Source organism: Loxodonta africana, chromosome 19, assembly GCF_030014295.1.
Source record: "Loxodonta africana isolate mLoxAfr1 chromosome 19, mLoxAfr1.hap2, whole genome shotgun sequence".
Lineage (NCBI taxonomy): Eukaryota > Metazoa > Chordata > Mammalia > Proboscidea > Elephantidae > Loxodonta > Loxodonta africana.
In genome coordinates, this window is record NC_087360.1 from 43,270,413 (window position 1) to 43,290,356 (window position 19,944).

The 19,944-nt window shown below is 40.2% G+C and overlaps 1 protein-coding gene across 10 annotated transcripts in view; it reads left to right on the top strand.

Annotated features, from left to right (window-relative positions):
- KIF13B (kinesin family member 13B) overlaps positions 1-19,944 on the top strand; it is a 353,402-nt gene that overhangs the window by 133,212 nt on the left and 200,246 nt on the right. For all 10 annotated transcript variants that reach the window (XR_010318524.1, XR_010318525.1, XR_010318526.1 and 7 more), the window contains one exon: positions 598-709. Coding sequence is in view for 7 of the 10 variants with exons in the window: in XM_064271888.1 (XP_064127958.1) it covers positions 598-709 (112 nt within the window). In the remaining 3 variants the exon portion in view is untranslated. The remainder of the gene's footprint in view (positions 1-597; positions 710-19,944) is intronic.

A 19,944-nucleotide genomic window follows, 5' to 3' on the forward strand; every position in this document is an offset into this window, starting at 1 on the left:
TAGGACTTTATGAAGTAATATTTAGTTTACCAATTCCTTCATACGGTTATTTTTTCCCTCAGGCTGAACTGCTAGCTCTTTTATGGTCAGGTATCTTTTCTACCCTCATGGCTCGGGGAAGGACATATAGCAAGTCATCAGAAACTAACTAGAGATTACAGAACACCATCGTCCAGATGCTACATTACTTTTGAAAGGAGATTATAGAATTTTTTTATATATACACAAAACAAAAAAAATAAATAAGTACACATATAAGTGTATATATTTTACTTTGAACTGTTTTAATTCATTGTATTATGTTTGGGACTTCCTTTCCTAAAGGTGTGTGTATTGTTTGTGTAATTATCTCAACCTGAGGATTTGCAGCTCACATTTTTTTGTACAAAAAAGAAAAAAAAATTGAGCTAAGCAGTTTTATTGCTTAAAGTAGTACTAGAGGGATAGCAGCTAATTAGAGTTAATGTGTTTTTAAACTGAGCAGTAAAATGCTGACATGCAGGTACAAAGACATCTTGATATTCAGTCTTTGTGCTAAAATGTGACATTTGATATATTCAGTTTTTAGTGATTTTTGTGGTTTGTTGTACAATGCAGGTCCCTCACAACCCTTGGTCTGGTTATCTCAGCCCTTGCAGATCAGAGTGCTGGCAAAAACAAGAATAAATTTGTTCCATATCGTGACTCAGTTCTCACTTGGCTGCTCAAAGTAAGTTCCCCACGGCATATTTTTAATGGTTGATAAAACAGACGAATAAAAAGTAGGCTGTCATTTCCTCCATCGGTGTCCAGATTTATAATCACTAGGTTCTTATGTGATAATCACAATCTTTATGGATTGAGCATAGGTTTCTTCCTAGTGATTAATATCTTGTTTCACCAGGACCTGCAAGTAAATGGGTTCTTAGGCACACTGAATCACATGATTGCTTGTGGGTATTTTGGGGAATAAAATGACTTAGTGCTAATCTGACAGTTGAGTGAGTCACAGAAAAGGAGTTTCCACTGTCTTACAAAACTAAGCTGCACTTCTCCATCCTTCTCACAGACTCCTTTTGTTTGGCTGACATTTTGGACCTTGTTTTTCTATTCAACTTCAAGGTTATTGTTGATAATTTTAATTTTAATTTGCTTCTTAAAGGTGTTGCTTAAGGATAGAGAGTTGACTAGTTAGTCATTTCTTGAGTAATTTATTCAATATGAATGAGAGAGATGAAAATGAAAAAGAAACAGTTGTATGAAGTGCCATGAAACATGGGGTTGCCCTGAGTTGCAACTAACAACAACCTGAAATGCTATGACGAGAATGTAATGAAACCTAAGACACTCCTGGCCCATAGTCTAGTAAGGCAGATAAGATGTGTACACAAACTGTTATATAATATGAGTTAGTGACAGATGCCACAAGAGAGATGGTAATGACATGTAATAGGAGTTTGTTGAAGAGAACATGAGTATTACCAGGTCTTCCAGGTCTTCTTTCATCTTAATAGAGGTGATGTGGTGAATTAGATACTGGACCGGGAAATACAGGATATCAGAATCTAAGATATAAGGATATAAGTTGTAGTGACAGTTTAACTCCTTCTAGAGGTTATCAGCATTGAACAAAATACTTTACCTAATACTCTTTTTTTCTGTTTCAAAATAGAGAAATAAATTTATGTGCCTCATCTATTTTATAAGGTGATTTAGTGTTGTAATGGCTTATTTTCTTATTTATCAAGAAATTTTTGAACTCTTGTGCTAGGGGTTGAGAACATGAAGAGTTAAATACAGGTTCCCAGTTAGCTTAGTAGGGGATATGTCTTTTGACTTAGACCATGACATGTTTAGAGAACAGTGTTTGTAAAAGGAAGTAAGGCTTTTTCCCTGGTTTTTACACTGTCTCAAAGGGTTACCAGTCTTCGACTATGCTTTCTATAACTTTGCACACTGAACATGCTTTGTTAAGTGAAAACATAGATGTCAGCAATGTCAGTAAGTTCTGACCATAGAAAATCAGGTAGATTACTTTCTTTGGCCTAAATGCAATGAAATTAGAAATTTAAAACAAACAAAATTTATGATTAAAAAACACGTATAAATGACTGAATTAAAGGGATATTACAAAATATTTTACTACCACAGAAATAATTGTACTGGTCTTCATGTGTCAATAAAAATTAAACTCAAAAACTCACTTATTTAATTTCCTGAAGAAATCTTCATAAGGTACTTATTTCTTTATCAAATTTTCCAGAGAAAGATTTCCTGGTCATACATGATTGTGGTCTTTGAAGTACCTGACTTAAAACATAGAATATTCATTGTCCTCTTGTTTCCATGTTGTTATTTCAGTCTGTTTAAACTAACAACAGGAAATATTTTCTGTTAAACTAATTGACATAGTTAATATGGACTAGGTAATTATTGAGTGCCTATATATTAGATGATTCGTGACAGTGGCCATCCCACAAGCTGGAGGCCAGGAGAACCTGTTTCAGGAGAAGCAGGTACCATGCTAAAGTACTTCATGTGCATTATCTCATTTAATCCCTAGAAGGTTAATGGTGTTCTCATGTTATAGATGAGACAGCAGGCACAGAACTAGTAAATGGCAGAATCAAAATTAGAATCTTTGGCTGATGTTACTGCCTATCTTTCTTTGGTTAGGTTATGCTCTTCTTATCAAAGTTTGATTTTCATTAGAAGAAGCACCTGAATTTTACCAAATTTTGATAGAAAATAATCAAACAAAAATGTTAATAGTACCTGAACTTGAAGAATAAACTAAAAACTTTTTTTGAAAGCTCATTTTGTCTTCTCTCCAGTAAAATTAAATTTGCAAATTCTATGTGTTAATTCTTAGATTAAAAGAATGAATCAGGTTTTGTATTTTTGTCATTATTTTTTTCCTTAGGAACTTCTATGACTTTCTTTACATCGTATTTGACTTTTGCAGCAAGATCATACATAGGGGCATTTTTGCAAAACCTATTCCAGGACTTAAACAGGTTTCTCAAAGGCTTCTCTGAATGTATTGATACAAAAATTGTTCTCCTTTGGAGTGTTCTCCTTGTTGCTTTTTCCTTAATTCTTAATTAGTCTCTCACTCCCTGATCCTCATTCATCTTTGGTGTCATTCTAGTATTCTCCAACTTAATTTTCATTGAACTCATGAAATTGTTCAACTTTTGTGAGAACTACAATGTCTTTCGTAGTTGTTTTGCATTGTATTTGCATCTTACAGTTGTTGTGCTCTTGATGTGTATAACTGCTCTTGGTAATTTGGTCAGGGATAGATGTGAGTACTCTTCTGTCAGGGAGCATTGAGTGGTTTACTCTTTTCTCAGTGATCAATAGAGAACCATTTCATATTAAGATGACTTTTGGCTCTCTGTGTAACCTTCTAAACCTTGTAACCTCAAGTAACTTTTGGTAATGAATGCTTAGATAATGAACATCTTTTGAATTCATCCACTTTTTCTGTTCTTCCTGCCACTTCCCCGTTGAAGGCCAGTCTTACCTTTTTCTTGCACGACTGAAGCAGCATCTCCCTCCAGCTTTCTTAGTCCAATCCATTCTTCACTGTTAGGTTGCAACACCTTCATAAATTAATACTCAAGCTTAAATCTCTTCAATACCTTTCCATACGTACGCCCTTAGGATAAAGTCCAAATTCTTTGGTGACTTGTGACCTGCAAGACTCTTTACTCTGACCCTCTTTACTTCTCGTTGTTCATCTTTTGCTTCTCAATATTATAAATTCTAGTTAAGTAATGAGTGTTGTCTTCCAGGACTTTACTCTTACTCTGTTTGGAACATTTTCCCCCCTTTCTTCAGTCTCTTCGCCTCCCACACCCCACCTCTTTATCTGGGTAATAGATATTTATCTTTAGATCTTAAATGTCACTTTCCCTGGCACTCTTCCCTAACCTTCCATGACTGGGCTGTCTGCCTTTCCTGTGTTTTTCCATATCTTACTGTATCTCTATTGCAGGGATATTTTCTTAATATGTAGTATTGTAATTTCTTACTGGCTTACCAGCATCCCCCACTAGATAGTAAACTCCAGGAAGAGTTGAGTGAATAATTTCAGTTCTGCTTTTTTTTTTGAACTAGTGTTATGACCTTTGGCAAGTCTGTCAGTTTTCCTGAGTGTCAGTTTCTCATCTGTAAAATGAAATAATTTGATTAAATGAAAGAGTTCTTTTAGCTTTAAAAAACTGTGACTTCCAAAACTAAATTTCTTTCCTATGTCCATTTGATATGCAGTTGTTATGTTTGAAATAAAACTGGTCTAATTTGCCTAATTAACAATTAAACAGTAAACAAGAAGCTTTATACTTTCTCCTTGAATGAGTGCCAGTACTTCTGTTGCCATTTCCTTTTGCTAGTGGCATGAGGCCGTTTTTGAATGTAAGCATGTTGTTGCTCCATGAACAAGGGCTTATAAAATATCAAGTATTTGTTGTTTGCCAGGTTTCCTTTTCTCAGCATAAATTGAAGCACAATATACACACTTTTCTTCTTTGGTAGTTGTTACAACCCCCCTTTTCTACCCAATAGCATTTGCTGTTAATGTGGGCTAACAGAATGCTGCAATTCTTTGAAGGCAGCATTCTACCATGGTGCCATTAGCAAACAGAATTGCAGTCTGAGTTGTTTAAATTCCTACAATCTTTATAAATAACATTTGAATTTCATTAGTGTGCGTAGGACTCGTCTTGACGTTTTTCTGGACGTTGTCAAAACCAGGATACCAACAATGTGAGATCAATGTCTGGAAGTAAAGGATGAAACAAACAATCATAAAGGCTTCACAGAAATTGCTTTTGCTTGCGAAAGCCCCAACTAGTTATATTTCCTTCCTTTTTATGCATTAAAGTATATTTTCATCAAATACATAATTATGTTAGCCAAGAGCCTTGGTGGTGCAATGGTTAAGTGCTCAGATACTAACCAAAAGGTTGGCATTCAAACCGACCAGCAGCCCTGTGGGAGAAAAGGTCTGGCGATCTGCTTCCGTAAAGATTACAACCTAAAAGGTCCGTCCTATGGGGCAGTTCTACTCTGTCATGTATGGGTCACTATGAGGTGGAATCGGCTGGAAAGTACACAGTGTCTCCTGTAGAAATACAAGTTTTCAGTACTGAATGAATAAATGGACATGCTGTCTCTAATTATATCGATCTGTTAGCAATACCTAGGGAGTTATTTTGTTTTGGCATCTAGGACAAAATAATTTGGAAAAGTGTCAGGTCATCTAATTTGTAACTCAGGCCTGAACTTTCTCTGTGTTACCAAGTATACTATTATGGGTGGCTATAAAACAAACAAACAAACAAAAAAAACCAAACCCATTGCTGTTGAATTAATTCTGACTCATAAGTGACCCTATAGGACAGGGTAGAACTGCCCCATAGAGTTTCCAAGGAGTACCTGGTGGATTCGAACTGCCAACCTTTTGGTTAGCAGCCGTAGCTCTTAACCACTACAACACCAGGGTTTCCTGGGTAGCTATGGAAGAGTGGAAATAATATTGGACTTGAAGGTAGAGCATGCTGGGTTAAAATACTGTTCAACTTAGTAGCTTCGGACCCTTAAAACAGGGCTTTTAACCTCATTTGGCAGAGCAAACCTGTTTCCTCCTTGGTATAATGGAAAAAAAAAAAAAAGATACTATTAATTCAGAAAGGCTAAGTGAGGACCAGATAAAGTACATATGCAAAGGTTGTATAAATCACAAGTTGCTGTAACAAATTTTATATACATCCTTAAAAGGAAGAATTTTATAAAGGGTAATGCTGCCCAAAATAGGCCGTGTTTTCTTGTGATTTCATGAATTTCCCATTATTGGCCTGTTTGAATATTGGACAGGATAGCCACTACATTTCTCTCTAATATTGAAAATCTATACTTTATAGACTTACTCTTACTGAAAGAGGATATTGAATCTATTCTATTGAATAATTTTTCTCAGACTGGACCATTATATTAGTGTATTAGTAGTTATCTATTACTCTGTAACATTACCCCAAAACTTAACAGCTAGAAAAAATTAAACAGCTGGATATGACTTAATTGAGTGGTTCTGACTGCAGTTGAAAAGTGTCAGCTGGCGCTGCTGTCATTTCAAGGCTTGACTGGGGATGGATTTGCTCACTCAGGTGGTTGTTGGCAGGCTTCAGACGATCTGCTTCCAAACTGACTCTCATGGGTCTCTGCACAGAGCCACCTCACCACATGGTATCTTGTTTCTTCCAGAGTGAGAGAAGATATCCAATATAGAAGCAGATTCGTTTTATAATCTAATATCAGAAGTAATATAGCATTCCTTCTGCTGTTTTTGATCAGTTAGAGGCAAATCAGTAAGTCCTACCTACACTCAAGGAAAGGGAATGGTATAAGGATATGAGTACCAGAAAGTAGGGATCACTGGGGCCATCTTACATGCTGCCTACCACAGATGGATTACGTACAGCCTTGCCTTATGTTGTTGCCAGGTTGAAAGTCCAGGTTCTGCTTGGCGTGACTTATCTCAGCCAATAAATGAGAGAATGAGGTGAGAGGGTAGAAAGTCACCTTTATTTCCTTGCCCAAGGAAAGGAAACAGTCAGGGCTACGGCCCCCAAGACTGCTCAGTGAGGGTGAGGGAAAAGGTTACTTTTTTTTTTTTAATAATTTTTATTGTGCTTTAAGTGAAAGTTACAAATCAAGTCAGTCTGTCACATATAAGCTTATATACACCTTATTACATACTCCCATTTACTCTCCCCTTAATGAGTCAGCCCGCTCCCTCCTTCCAGTCTCTCCTTTCATGACCGTTTTGCCAGTTTCTAACCCTCTCTACCCTCCCATCTCCCCTCCAGACAGGAGATGCCAGTACAGTCTCAAGTGTCCACCTGATACAAGTAGCTCACTCATCATTAGCATCTCTCTCCAACCCATTGTCCAGTCCCTTCCAAGTCTGATGAGTAGTCTTTGGGAATGGTTCCTGTCCTGGGCCAACAGAAGGTTTGGGGACCATGACCGCCAGGATTTTTCTAGTCTCAGTCAGACCATTAAGTCTGGTCTTTTTATGAGAATTTGGGGTCTGCATCCCACTGTTCTCCTGCTCCCTCAGGAGTTCTCTGTTGTGCTCCCTGTCAGGGCAGTCATCAGTTGTGGCTGGACACCATCTAGTTCTTCTGGTCTCAGGATGGTGTAGGTCTCTAGTTCATGTGGCCCTTTCTGTCTCTTGGGCTCATAGTTATCGTGTGACCTTGGTGTTCTTCATTCTCCTTTGATCCAGGTGGGTTGGGACCAATGGATGCATCTTAGATGGCCGCTTGTTAGCATTTAAGACCCCAGACGCCACACTTCAAAGTGGGATGCAGAATGTTTTTATAATAGAGTTTATTTTGCCAATTGACTTAGAAGTCCCCTTAAGCCATAGTCCCCAAACCCTCGCCCTTACTCCGCTGACCTTCGAAGCATTGAGTTTATCCCGGAAACTTCTTTGCTTTTGGTCCAGTCCAGTTGAGCTGACCTTCCCTGTATTGAGTGTTGTCCTTCCCTTCACCTAAAGTAGTTCTTATCTACTAACTAATCAGTAAATAACCCTCTCCCACCCTCCCTGCCTCCCCCGTCTCATAACCACAAAAGAATGTGTTCTTTTCAGTTTATACTATTTCTCAAGAACTTATAATAGTGGTCTTTTTTTTTTTTTTTAATTAACTTTTATTAAGCTTCAAGTGAACGTTTACAAATCCAATCAGTCTGTCACATATAAGTTTACATACATCTTACTCCGTACTCCCACTTGCTCTCCCCCTATTGAGTCAGCCCTTTCAGTCTCTCCTCTCGTGACAATTTTGCCAGCTTCCCTCTCTCTCTATCCTCCCATCCCCCTCCAGACAAGAGTTGCCAACACACTCTCAAGTGTCCACCTGATTTAAGTAGCTCACTCTTCATCAGCATCTCTCTCCCCCCCGCTGACCAGTCCCTTTCATTTCTGATGAGTTGTCTTCGGGGATGGTTCCTGTCCTGTGCCAACTGAAGGTCTGGGGAGCATTGCTGCCGGGATTCCTCTAGTCGCAGTCAGATCATTAAGTATGGTCTTTTTATGAGAATTTGGGGTCTGCATCCCACTGTTCTCCTGCTCCCTCATGGGTTCTCTGTTGTGCTCCCTGTCAGGGCAGTCATCGATTGTGGCCGGGCACCGACTAGTTCTTCTGGTCTCAGGATGATGTAGGTCTCTGGTTCATGTGGCCCTTTCTGTCTCTTGGGCTCTTAGTTGTTGTGTGACCTTGGTGTTCTTCATTTTCCTTTGCTCCAGGTGGGTTGAGACCAATTGATGCATCTTAGATGGCCGCTTGTTAGCATTTAAGACCCCAGACGCCACATTTCAAAGTTGGATGCAGAATGTTTTCATAATAGAATTATTTTGCCAATTGACTTAGAAGTCCCCTCAAACCATGTTCCCCAGACCCCCGCCCCTGTTCCGCTGACCTTTGAAGCATTCATTTTATCCCGGAAACTTCTTTGCTTTTGGTCCAGTCCAATTGAGCTGACCTTCCATGTATTGAGTGTTGTCTTTCCCTTCACCCAAAGCAGTTCTTATCTACTGATTAATCAATAAAAAACCCTCTCCCACCCTCCTTCCCTCCCCCCTTCGTAACGGCAAAAGTATGTGTTCTTCTCAGTTTTTACTATTTCTCAAGATCTTATAATAGTGGTCTTATACAATATTTGTCCTTGTGCATCTGACTAATTTCACCCAGCATAATGCCTTCCAGGTTCCTCCATGTTATGAAATGTTTCACAGATTTGCCACTGTTCTTTATTGATGTGTAGTATTCCATTCTGTGACTGTACCAAAATTTATTTAACTATTCATCTATTGATGGGCACCTGGGTTGCTTCCATCTTTTTGCTATTGTAAACAGTGCTGCAATAAACATGGGTGTGCGTATATTTGTTCCTGTAAAGGCTCTTATTTTTCTAGGGTATATTCTAAGCAGTGGGATTTCTGGGTTGTATGGTAGTTCTATTTCTAACTTTTTAAGAAAACGCCAGATAGATTTCCAAAGTGGTTGTACCATTTTACGTTCCCACCAGCAGTGTATAAGAGTTCCAGCCTCTCCTCAGCCCCTCCAACATTTATTATTTTGTGCTTTTTGGATTAATGCCAGCCTTGTTGGAGTGAGATGGAATCTCATCGTAGTTTTAATTTGCATTTCTCTAATGGCTAATGATCGAGAGCATTTTCTCATGTGTCTGTTAGCTGCCTGAATATCTTCTTTAGTGAAGTGCGTGTTCATATCCTTTGCCCACTTTTTGATTGGGTTGTTTGTCTTTTTGTGGTTGAGTTTTAACAGAATCATATAGATTTTAGAGATCAGGTGCTGGTCAGAGATGTCATAGCTGAAAATTTTTTCCCAATCTGTAGGAGGTCTTTTTACTCTTTTGGTGAAGTCTTTAGATGAGCATAGGTGTTTGATTTTTAAGAGCTCCCAGTTATCTGGTTTCTCTTTGTCATTTTTAGTAATGTTCTGTATTCTGTTTATGCCTTGTATTAGGGCTCCTAGGGTTGTCCCAATTTTTTCTTCCATGATCTTTATCGTTTTAGTCTTTATGTTTAGGTCTTTGATCCACTTGGAGTTAGTTTTTGTGCATGGTGTGCCGTATGGGTCCTGTTTCATTTTTTTGCAAATGGATATCCATTTATGCCAGCACCATTTGTTAAAAAAACTATCTTTTCCCCAATTAACTGACACTGGTCCTTTGTCAAATATCAGCTGCTCATATGTGGATGGATTTATATCTGGGTTCTCAATTCTGTTCCATTGGTCTATGTGCCTGTTGTACCAGTAGCAGGCTGTTTTGACTACTGTGGCTGTATAACAGGTTCTAAAATCAGGTAGAGTGAGGCCTCCCACTTTCTTCTTCTGTTTCAGTAATGCTTTACTTATCCGGGGCTTCTTTCCCTTCCATATGAAGTTGGTGATTTGTTTCTCCATCACATTAAAAAATGTCATTGGAATTTGGATCGGAAGTACATTGTATGTATAGATGGCTTTTGGTAGAATTGACATTTTTAGTATGTTAATTCTTCCTATCCATGAGCAAGGTATGTTTTTCCACTTATGTAGGTCCCTTTTAGTTTCTTGCACTAGTACTTTGTAGTTATCTTTGTATAGGTCTTTTACATCTTTGGTAAGATTTATTCCTAAGGATTTTATCTTCTTGGGGGCTCCTGTGAATGGTATTGATTTGGTGATTTCCTCTTTGATGTTCTTTTTGTTGATGTAGAGGAATCCAATTGATTTTCGTATGTTTATCTTGTAACCGGAGACTCTGACAAACTCTTCTATTAGTTTCAGTAGTTTTCTGGAGGATTCTGTAGGGTTTTCTGTGTATAAGATCATGTCATCTGGAAATAGAGGTAATTTTTCTTCTTCCTTGCCAATCCGGATGCCCTTTATTTCTTTGTCTAGCCTAATTGCTCTGGCTAGGACCTCTAGCACAATGTTGAATAAGAGTGGTGATAAAGGGCATCCTTGTCTGGTTCCCGTTCTCAAGGGAAATGCTTTCTAGGCTCTCTCCATTTAGAATGATGTTGGCTGTTGGCTTTGTATAAAAAAAAATATGTTGAGATATTTTCCTTGAATTCCTATTTTGCTGAGAGTTTTAATCGTGAATTGGTGTCGGACTTTGTCAAATGCCTTTTCTCCATCAATTGATAAGATCATGTGGTTTTTGTCTTTTGTTTTTTTTATATGGTGGATCACATTAATGGTTTTTCTAATATTAAACCAACCTTGCATACCTGGTGTAAATCCCACTTGGTCGTGGTGGGTTATTTTTTTGATATGTTGTTGTATTCTATTGGCTGGAATTTTGTTGATGATTTTTGCATCTATGTTCATGAGGGATAGAGGTCTGTAATTTTCTTTTTTTTGTGGTATCTACCTGGTTTTGGTATCAGGGATAATATGGTAGCTTCATAGAATGAGTTAGGTAGTATTCCATCATTTTCTATGCTTTGAAATACCTTCAGTAGTAGTGGTGTTAACTCTTTTCTGAAAGTTTGGTGGAACTCTGCAGTGAAGCTGTCCGGGCCAGGGCTTTTTTTTGTTGGAAGTTTTTTGGTTACCTTTTTAATCTCTTTTTTTGTTATGGGTCTATTTAGTTGTTCTACTTCTGATTGTGTTAGTTTAGGTAGGTGGTGTTTTTCTAGGAATTCATCCATTTCTTCTAGGTTTGCAAATTTGTTACAGTACAATTTTTCATAATGATCTCATATGATTGTTTTAATTTCAGTTGGGTCTGTTGTGATATGGCTCATCTCGTCTTTTATTCGGGTTAGTTGTTTCCTTTCCTGTATTTCTTTAGTCAGTCTGGCCAATGGTTTATCAATTTTGTTAATTTTTTCAAAGAACCAGCTTTTGGCTTTGTTAATTCTTTCAATTGTTTTTCTGTCCTCTATTTCATTTAGTTCAGCTGTAATTTTTATTATTTGTTTTCTTCTGGTGCCTGATGGATTCTTTTGTTGCTCGCTTTCTATTCAAGTTGTAGGGACAGTTCTCTGATTTTGACTCTTTCTTCTTTATGTATGTGTGCATTTATCGATGTAAGTTGACCTCTGAGTACTGCTTTTGCCGTGTCCCAGAGCTTTTGATAGGAAGTGTTTTCATTCTCATTGCATTCTATGAATTTCTTTATTCCCTCCTTAATGTCTTCTATAACCCAGTCTTTTTTGAGCAGGGTATTGTTCAGTTTCCAAGTATTTGATTTCTTTTCTCTCATTTTTCAGTTATTGAGTTCCACTTTTATGGCCTTGTGGTCTGAGAAGTTGCTTTGTAATATTTTGATGTTTTGGATTCTGCAAAGGTTTGTTTTATGACCTAATATGTGATCTATTCTAGAGAATGTTCCATGTGCACTAGAAAAAAAACCATACTTTGCAGCTGTTCGGTGGAGTGTTCTGTATAGGTCTATGAGGTCAGGTTGGTTGATGGCAGCAATTAGGTATTCCATATCTCTATTGAGCTTCTTACTGGAAGTCCTATCCTTCTCCGAAAGTGGTGTGTTGAAGTCTCCTACTATAATTTTGGAGGTGTCTATCTCACTTTTCAATTCTGTTAAAGTTTGTTTTTTGTATCTTGCAGCCCTGTCATTGGGTGCATAAATATTTAATATGGTTATGTTTTCCTGATCAATTGTCTCTTTAATCATTATTTAGTGTCCTTCTTTATCCTTTGTGGTGGATTTAACTTTGAAGTCTATTTTGTCAGAAATTAATATTGCTACTCCTGTTCTTTTTTGCTTATTGTTTGCTTGACATATTTTTTTCCATCCTTTGAGTTTTAGTTTGTTTGTGTCTAAGTCTAAGGTGTGTCTCTTGTAGGCAGCATATAGACAGATCGTGTTTCTTTATCCAGTCCGCGACTCTCTGTCTCTTTATAGGTGCATTTAGTGCATTTACATTCAGCGTAATTATAGATAAGAATGTGTTTAGTGCTGTCATTTTGATGCCTTTTTGAGTGTGTTGTTGACAATTTTCATTTTTCCACCTACTTTTTTTTGTGCTGAGACTTCTTTTTTGTAAATTGTGTGTTCCTCATTTTCATAGTCAAATTTATGTTTGCTGAGTCGTGTTTTTCTTGGTATTTATTTTGAGTTATGGAATTGTTAGACCTCTTTGTGGTTACCTTAATATTTACCCCTATTTTTCTAAGTAAAAACCTAACTTGTATTGTCCTATATTGCCTTGTTTTCCTCTCCATATGGCAGTTCTATGCCTACTGTATTTAGTCCTTCTTTTTGATTTTTGTGATCTTTTACATAATGACTTCAGTGATTCCCTGTTTTGACCATTTTTTTTCTTTTTAAAATTAATCTTGATTTGTTGTTGTGATTTCCTTATTTGAGTTGATATCAGGATGTTCTGTTCTGTGACCTTGTATTGTGTTATTATCTGATGTCATTGATTTTCTGAGCAAACAATTTCGTGTAGTATTTCTTGTAGCTTTGGTTTGGTTTTCGCAGATTGTCTAAGCTCATGTTTATTTGTAAATGTTTTAATTTCGCCTTCATATTTGAGAGAGAGTTTTGCTGGATAAATGATCCTTGGCTGGTAGTTTTTCTCCTTCAGTGCTCTATATATGTCATCCCATTGCCTTCTTGACTGTATGGTTTCTGCTGAGTCATCTGAACTTATTCTTATTGATTCTCCTTTGTAGGAGACCTTTCTTTTCTCCCTGGCTGCTTTTAAAATTTTCTCTTTATCTTTGGTTTTGGCAAGTTTGATGATAATATGTCTTGGTGATTTTCTTTTTGGATCAATCTTATATGGAGTTCGATGAGCATCTTGAATAGATATCCTTTCATTTTTCATGATGTCAGGGAAGCTTTCTGCCAACAGATCTTCAACTATTCTCTCTGTATTTTCTGTTATCCCTCCCTGTTCTGGAACTCCAATCACACGCAAGTTATCCTTCTTGATAGAGTCCCACATGATTCTTAGGGTTTCTTCATTTTTTTAAGTTCTTTTATCTGATTTTTCTTCAACTGTATTGGTGTCAATTGCTTTATCCTCCATGTCCCCCACTCTGCATTCCAATTCCTCGATTCTGCTCGTCTGACTTCCTATTGAGTTGTCTAATTCTGTAATTTTACTGTTAATCTTTTGGATTTCTGAATGCTGTCGCTGTATGCATTCTTGGAACTTATTATTTTTTCCACTATGTTTTTGAATAATCTTTTTGATTTCTTGAACTGCTTTATTAGTGTGTTCCTTGGGTTTTTCTGTAGATTGCCTTATTTCATTTTTGAGGTCATCTCTGATGGCTTGAAGCATTCTGTAAATTAGTTTTTTATATTCTGCATGTGGCAATTCCAGGATTGTATCTTCATTTGGGAAAGATTTTGATTCTTTAATTTGGGGAGTTGCAGAAGCAATCATGGTCTGCTTCTTTATATGGTTTGATATCGACTGCTGTCTCCGAGCCATCTATAAGATATTGTAATGATTTATTTTATATTTGCTCACTGAGTCTTGTTTTGTTTTCTTTCAATGTACGTAGATGGGCTACTAGATTGTGCTGTCTTGATTGTTGTATCCTTTGAATCACTTATGTCCTCTCACCAGCTGGTTTGGGCCATTACCAGAAATATAAGCCTAAGAGTCCATTCACTATTCTTGAGTAGAATCTGATTTTGGGTCACCAAGTGTGTGGAATAGACTGTCACCTATTCGCTTAGAGGAGTAGTGGTGCTAGTTGTGTGCACCAGATTCTAGTAGGAGCAGGGGGTCACACCCCAGGGGGGCAGGATGCTGGCAGGTTTCCCCCAAGTGCCAGTGAGGTAGGTGTGTCTCTATTCCTAAAGCACTTTGGTGGGTGGGCTCTGCAGCTGCACCTTAGGCACCCAACGCCTCTACCTCTACAGATTGGTAGGTGTCACTACCCGCAGACCCCTATGGCGGGAGGTTACGTGGTTTGGATGGAGCTTCAGCCCTCAGTTCCCCGTTGTGGGTCAGTGAGGGCTCTCTTTTATAGGTAGAGGTATCAGACCTGGGAAACTTGTCTTCCCGGTAATCCGCTAAAACAATTATAGTCAGATCCCTATCAGAATTGCCTTTGCATTATAATAGGCACCTTGTTCCCTGTATGGATGAAAGCCCAAGTCTGTGGATGTCATATGCTTGGCTGGAGCTGGTTCTGTATTTTTAGTCCAATTTTGGGAAGTCAGGGAAGGATTCTTGGTCCCTGGGTTTTTTGTAGCTGCTTCTCTCAGGCCAGGAGAATGTGTTAGGAAAAGAGAAAAGAAACAAACAAAGAAAAAACCACAGAGCACTTCACTCTCTGGCCCAGGAAATTCCAATGTTAATGAAGCTGCCTGGGAAGGGGAGGGGAGGGATCAGATAGATAGAAGAGAGTAGCTCCCAGGAATATAGACAAAGTTACTTATCTTGCTTTTTGAGGACTGTTTTATCTGAGATTCTGAGGGGCGGGTAGCCTGTGTGCGTTGGCTGGGTCGAGATTGCCCCCGGGAGTCAGGCCGGAGTCCTGTGCTTGTGCTGTCTCAGAAGCCGTGGTCAGTTCCTCTGCTCCCGGGCCATAGTCCAGTGCCAGGGTTCTCCGGCTGGGATGCTGCATTCGTTCCAAAACCAGTCGCTGCCTTCCGGTGACTTCTCCTCCTGTCATCTGGGTTGCTGCGCTGCCTGTGTGCACTGTCTGGGCTTCCCCTGAGGTCACTTCAGGGGGCTAGGGCTGCGTCCTGTGTTTGCGCCGTCTCAGGATGCCATGCTCAGCTCCCCTCCGCCCAGTCCCAAACCCGGCGCCAACGTTTTCTGACTGGGAATCTGGCTCCTGGCTCCGGAAACAGTTGCTGCTTCCCCGTGGTTGCTCGTTCGTTCTCTCATTAGCTCCGTTAGTGTGCAGCCTGCTTACCCTGGCTGAGTCTCTACGGAGGTTACTCCAGGGGGCTAGGGGTTAGGGCTGTGTCCCGTGCCTGTCCTGCCTCAGCAAGCCGCTATCAGCCCCGCCACTTGGCACCAGGGAACCGTGAGAGCTCAAGGCTGTGGAGCGAGTTGTGGGTTCCAGAAGCGGTCGCTGGTTCAGGGTGTAGCTTTTCGCTCACCTGTCACTCAGGTCAACTCTTTAGATCTGTGTTTGATGGTCAGGGTTCTTAGATTGTCATGTTTGTGATCGATTCAGTTGTTTTTCTGAGTCTTTGTTGCAAGAGGGATCCGAGGTAGCGTCTACCTAGTCAGCCATCTTGGTCCCGCCTCTCGAAAAGGTTACTTTTAAGGGGTTTAGAAATACGGAGTTCATGCAAGTTACATCAGCAACATTCTTAATCATACTATGCAGGCCCAGTGGGGTTTACGTATAACTTCATGCATCATATGTTCAGAAAATAGTGGTTATGCTCCACCCAGAGGCATGAGGTATTTAATGAGCTAAAAGTTTATCCTGAATGTCAACAGGGTGCCTAAACCAGTTTCTACGTATTTCCTCTAGTTTGGGGGCAGCAGGGAACCAAGATTTTAATGGAAAGTTATGGAGCGTCCTGAACAGAGGAACCAGGTTTCTAATGTAAAGCTACAGGGTATGCCAGGCAAAGGAACCAGGATTCTAATGTAAACCCATGGGGCCTTTCAAACAAGCTGCTTGAGTCAGTGGAATTTTCCACAGTCTGGGGACCTCTGTCTTACTCCATCCTTTTCTTTTTTGGGCGTTGATCATTCAGGACCAGTGTTCATTCTGAACTATAGCCCGATGGGAATTGTCTGGCATGTTCTTAGGGGAGGGGGCAGATACTGGACGTAGGTTTGAACAGTTGGCCTTTTGAGCCAGGAGATACAGGAAGGGATACGTTGTTTGTAACAGCAGGAGCATATGCCTATGATCGTTATTAACACTATAAAACCTACCAACGATTTTAACCATCCTAGGTTGGGTAACTGTGATTCCATCCAGTTAAAATGAGTACCCGAAGGCATCATTAATTGTTCGGTGGTTGTGTAATCTCCTTATATTTGTCTAACTACTGAACTCAACTTTTCTTGGTTATGTTCAATCTGTCCAGATGCATTAACTAAAGAATAGCAGCTAGCACTGATATATATACAGACTCCTACGTAAGAAGGTAACATTAGATCTACGGTAACTCAATTTTGTTGAACTGTGATTTCCATGGAGTCTATTTCAGACTACAAAGTCTGGGTCAAGCTTTTGGCGGTACTGGCTACTGTCTGAAATGACAGAGATACATTCTTTATGAACTAGCATAGGGTACGAATGTCATCATAAGCTTTCCCAACCCCAGGCATTGGTAGTAGCAACCTCTGTGCCTTTTTCCCAAGCACTGTTAGTAATATCTATAGTTTCTCTTTTAAACGTATGGATGCTTCTGGTGGAATACAAAACCTCTTCTGGGGGAGTAAATGTATGCCTCCCGCCCATATCCAACCCTGCATACGTGTGCCAGTATGATTAGCTAGCCATGTCTTATAGGCTGAATACTCACACAGCCAATAAAGTCCTTGGTGTCTTAATGAGTAGGCCTTAGGGGGAAATTGGAAGACTGCTTTTATAATGCTCTGGTTGGTGTCTTAGTTATCTAGTGCTGTTACAACAAAAATAACACGAGAGGATGGCTTTAAAAAATTTATTTCCTCACAGTAAAGTAGCCTAGAAGTTCAAATTCAGGGTGTCACCCCCAGGGGAAGGCTTTCTCTCTCTGTCGGCTCTAGAGGAAGGTCCTTGTCATCAATCTTCCCCTGGACTAGGCGCTTCTCCGTGCAGGAACCCCAGGTCCAAAGGACATGCTCTGCTACTGGCACTGCTTACTTGGTGTTATGAGGTCCCCCTGTCTCTCTGCTCACTTCTCTTTTTTGTATCCCAAAAGAAATTGGCTCAAGACACAATCCAACCTCATAGATTGAGTCCTGCCTCATTAACATAACTGCCACCTATTCTCCCCTCCCATTATCATCATAGAGGCAGAATTTACAACACAATGGAAAATCACATCATATGACAAAATGGTGGACATTCACACAATAATGGGAATCATGGCCTAGCCTTGATGTGCTTATTTTTGTGGTACACAATTCGGTCCATGACAGTTGGTTGCATTTTGTTGTGCCTGAGTTTTTCTGGTGGCTAGTGCTGTCCCATTTAAAAGAGAGATTGGTATTGAGTTTAGTCCATGTTTAGTTAGCATAGACCTGGGTATATTGCATTGTGGCCACTCTCTTACTGTAGAAGTATTATGGGTAGGATGCCACTATATGCACCAAGCTGCTGGATAGTCAGACCTCACAGTGGTGTATTGGACTCTGCCTAGGTTTTGTTTTCACTTGTTAATTGTGCCCTCCCTTCTTTTAGCCAGTAAGTTAGATGGAGAGGTGCAGGGATTGTGCGCTACATATAAAGGGGAGTGTGAAGAAATCCAGCAATTGTTACCTCATGTAGAAAGGTTTACAACTACCTGGTGTAACCTATTTAGAACATTGAAATCCCATTCAGCATTTACGCACAGGGCGATTCCTAGGAATAACCACATCACCCTGTTCATGGTTAATTGCTAAAAAACCTTGGAGCTGTTTCCGGTTGGTAGGGGTGCCAATCTGCAGACAGTGTCTTTTTGAGGAGGGAGGAGTTCTCCCTCTCTGTGTCTGATCTTAAAACCCAGATAAACCACCTCCTTTTGGTTGACCTGAGCTTTTTCTTCCGAGACCTGATACCCTGCATTTCCCAGTAAGTTTAAAACTTCTGTGGTGTTCTGGACTGAGTTGTACTCACTGTAACTAGTGATGAGTAGGTTTTCCACACATTGGAGGAGAACACCATTGGTCAGGGTCATTTGTCTCAGTTCTTGGGCCAAAGCTGATCCAAAAAAGAGTAGGATGGTTTTTAAAGCCCTGTGGGAGGTCTTGCCAGCAGAACGGCTGTTTCTGTCCTGTTCCTGGGTCCTCCTACTCAAAGGTGAAGATTTCCTGACTTTTCCCCTCCACTCAGATGCAAAAGAAGGCATCCTTCAGGTCTAGCACAGGGAATCAGGAAAAGGTGGATGACAAGGTTGCCAGCAGGGTATACGATTTGGGAGCTACAGCATGGACAGTGACTGTTACCCAGTTGACGACTTGCAGATCCTGAACAAACTGGTATTCTCCATTTTTCTTCTTCACTGACAGGATGAGGGTGTTGAACTGTGACTGACATAGCCTGAGCAGTCCATGTTTCAGGTATCAAGTGATGATTTTTCCCAGTGCCTGTTGGGCCTCCACACAGATGGAGTATTGCTTAAGTCAGGAGGGAACAATGCCAGGTAGGAGCTTGACTGCCACCGGGGGAACATTTTTGGTGCATCCTGGCAGCTTGTTGGCCCATATCCACAGGACCACTGCATCCTTGATGTCTGGCCCTACCCAATCCCTGCTAGTGTCCTTCTGTGCTATAATAGGTGGGTGACTCAGTGGTAAGGGCCATCTGCAGTCGTCATCCATTCTCTGGTGGTATCTGCATCTGTACAGACCCTTTATCAAATGAAATTGTGCCTAAAGTTTGCACAAGGCTCTTACTAGCAAGGAAGTGGGAAGTCGGGCATGTAGAGAAAAGAATGTGTTAATGACTTCCCTTGTATGGAGCAGGTTAAAGGCTGGAGGAAGGAAGGGTTCTTCCTCTTACCTGAGACTCTCACGACAGACAAAGTTTATTTCGTCGGGGCTGTCTTTTTTCTAAGTCAGGACAGAGTGGGTTGCTCCAGTATCCACTAGAAACCATACAAGTTCCCCTGTCACCTTTACTATATCCAGAGGCTCAAGTAAAGGATTCGCCTCCAGTCCTCAGTCCGAGTCTTCCCCATCAGCATCATGGGGCACTGGGCAGCCCCAAGTTCTTTCTTACCTCTCGGTAGGAACTTAGGGCACTGTCTCTTCCAGTGTCCTTTCTCCTTGCACCAGGCACACTGGTCTTAGCTTAATGGGGATTGAGGCCTCTCACCTCCCTCTCTCCTCAGGGCCCCTCCTTTTCTTGGGCCACCAGAAGATGGGTCAGTTCCCCACAAGATGGCAGCCAGGAATGTGGCCTGATTCTTCTGATCAGTGATTTTTTTCTTTTCCTGTACCTGGTCCCGACTGCAATATACCTAGTAGGCAAGCTGAGCAAGTCATGAGAGTCCCCACTCCACAGCTCCTTCAACTTTTTGGAGCATTCTCTGTGTATCCGGGGCACTCTGCCTGATAAAAATCATATTCACCATGTGAGTGTTTTCAGGACTCTCAGGGTCCATGTCTGTGAACTGTCTAAAAGCCTCATAAATTCTTTTCAGAAACTTAGACAGGTCTTCAGTTGGTTCTTGTTTGATCCCATATAATTTGCCAAGGTTTTGTTCTTTAGGCACTCTTTTCTTCTGAAAAGGCACTCCCTGTGATAAACAAGGTGGGTCCATCCCTCGACCTTA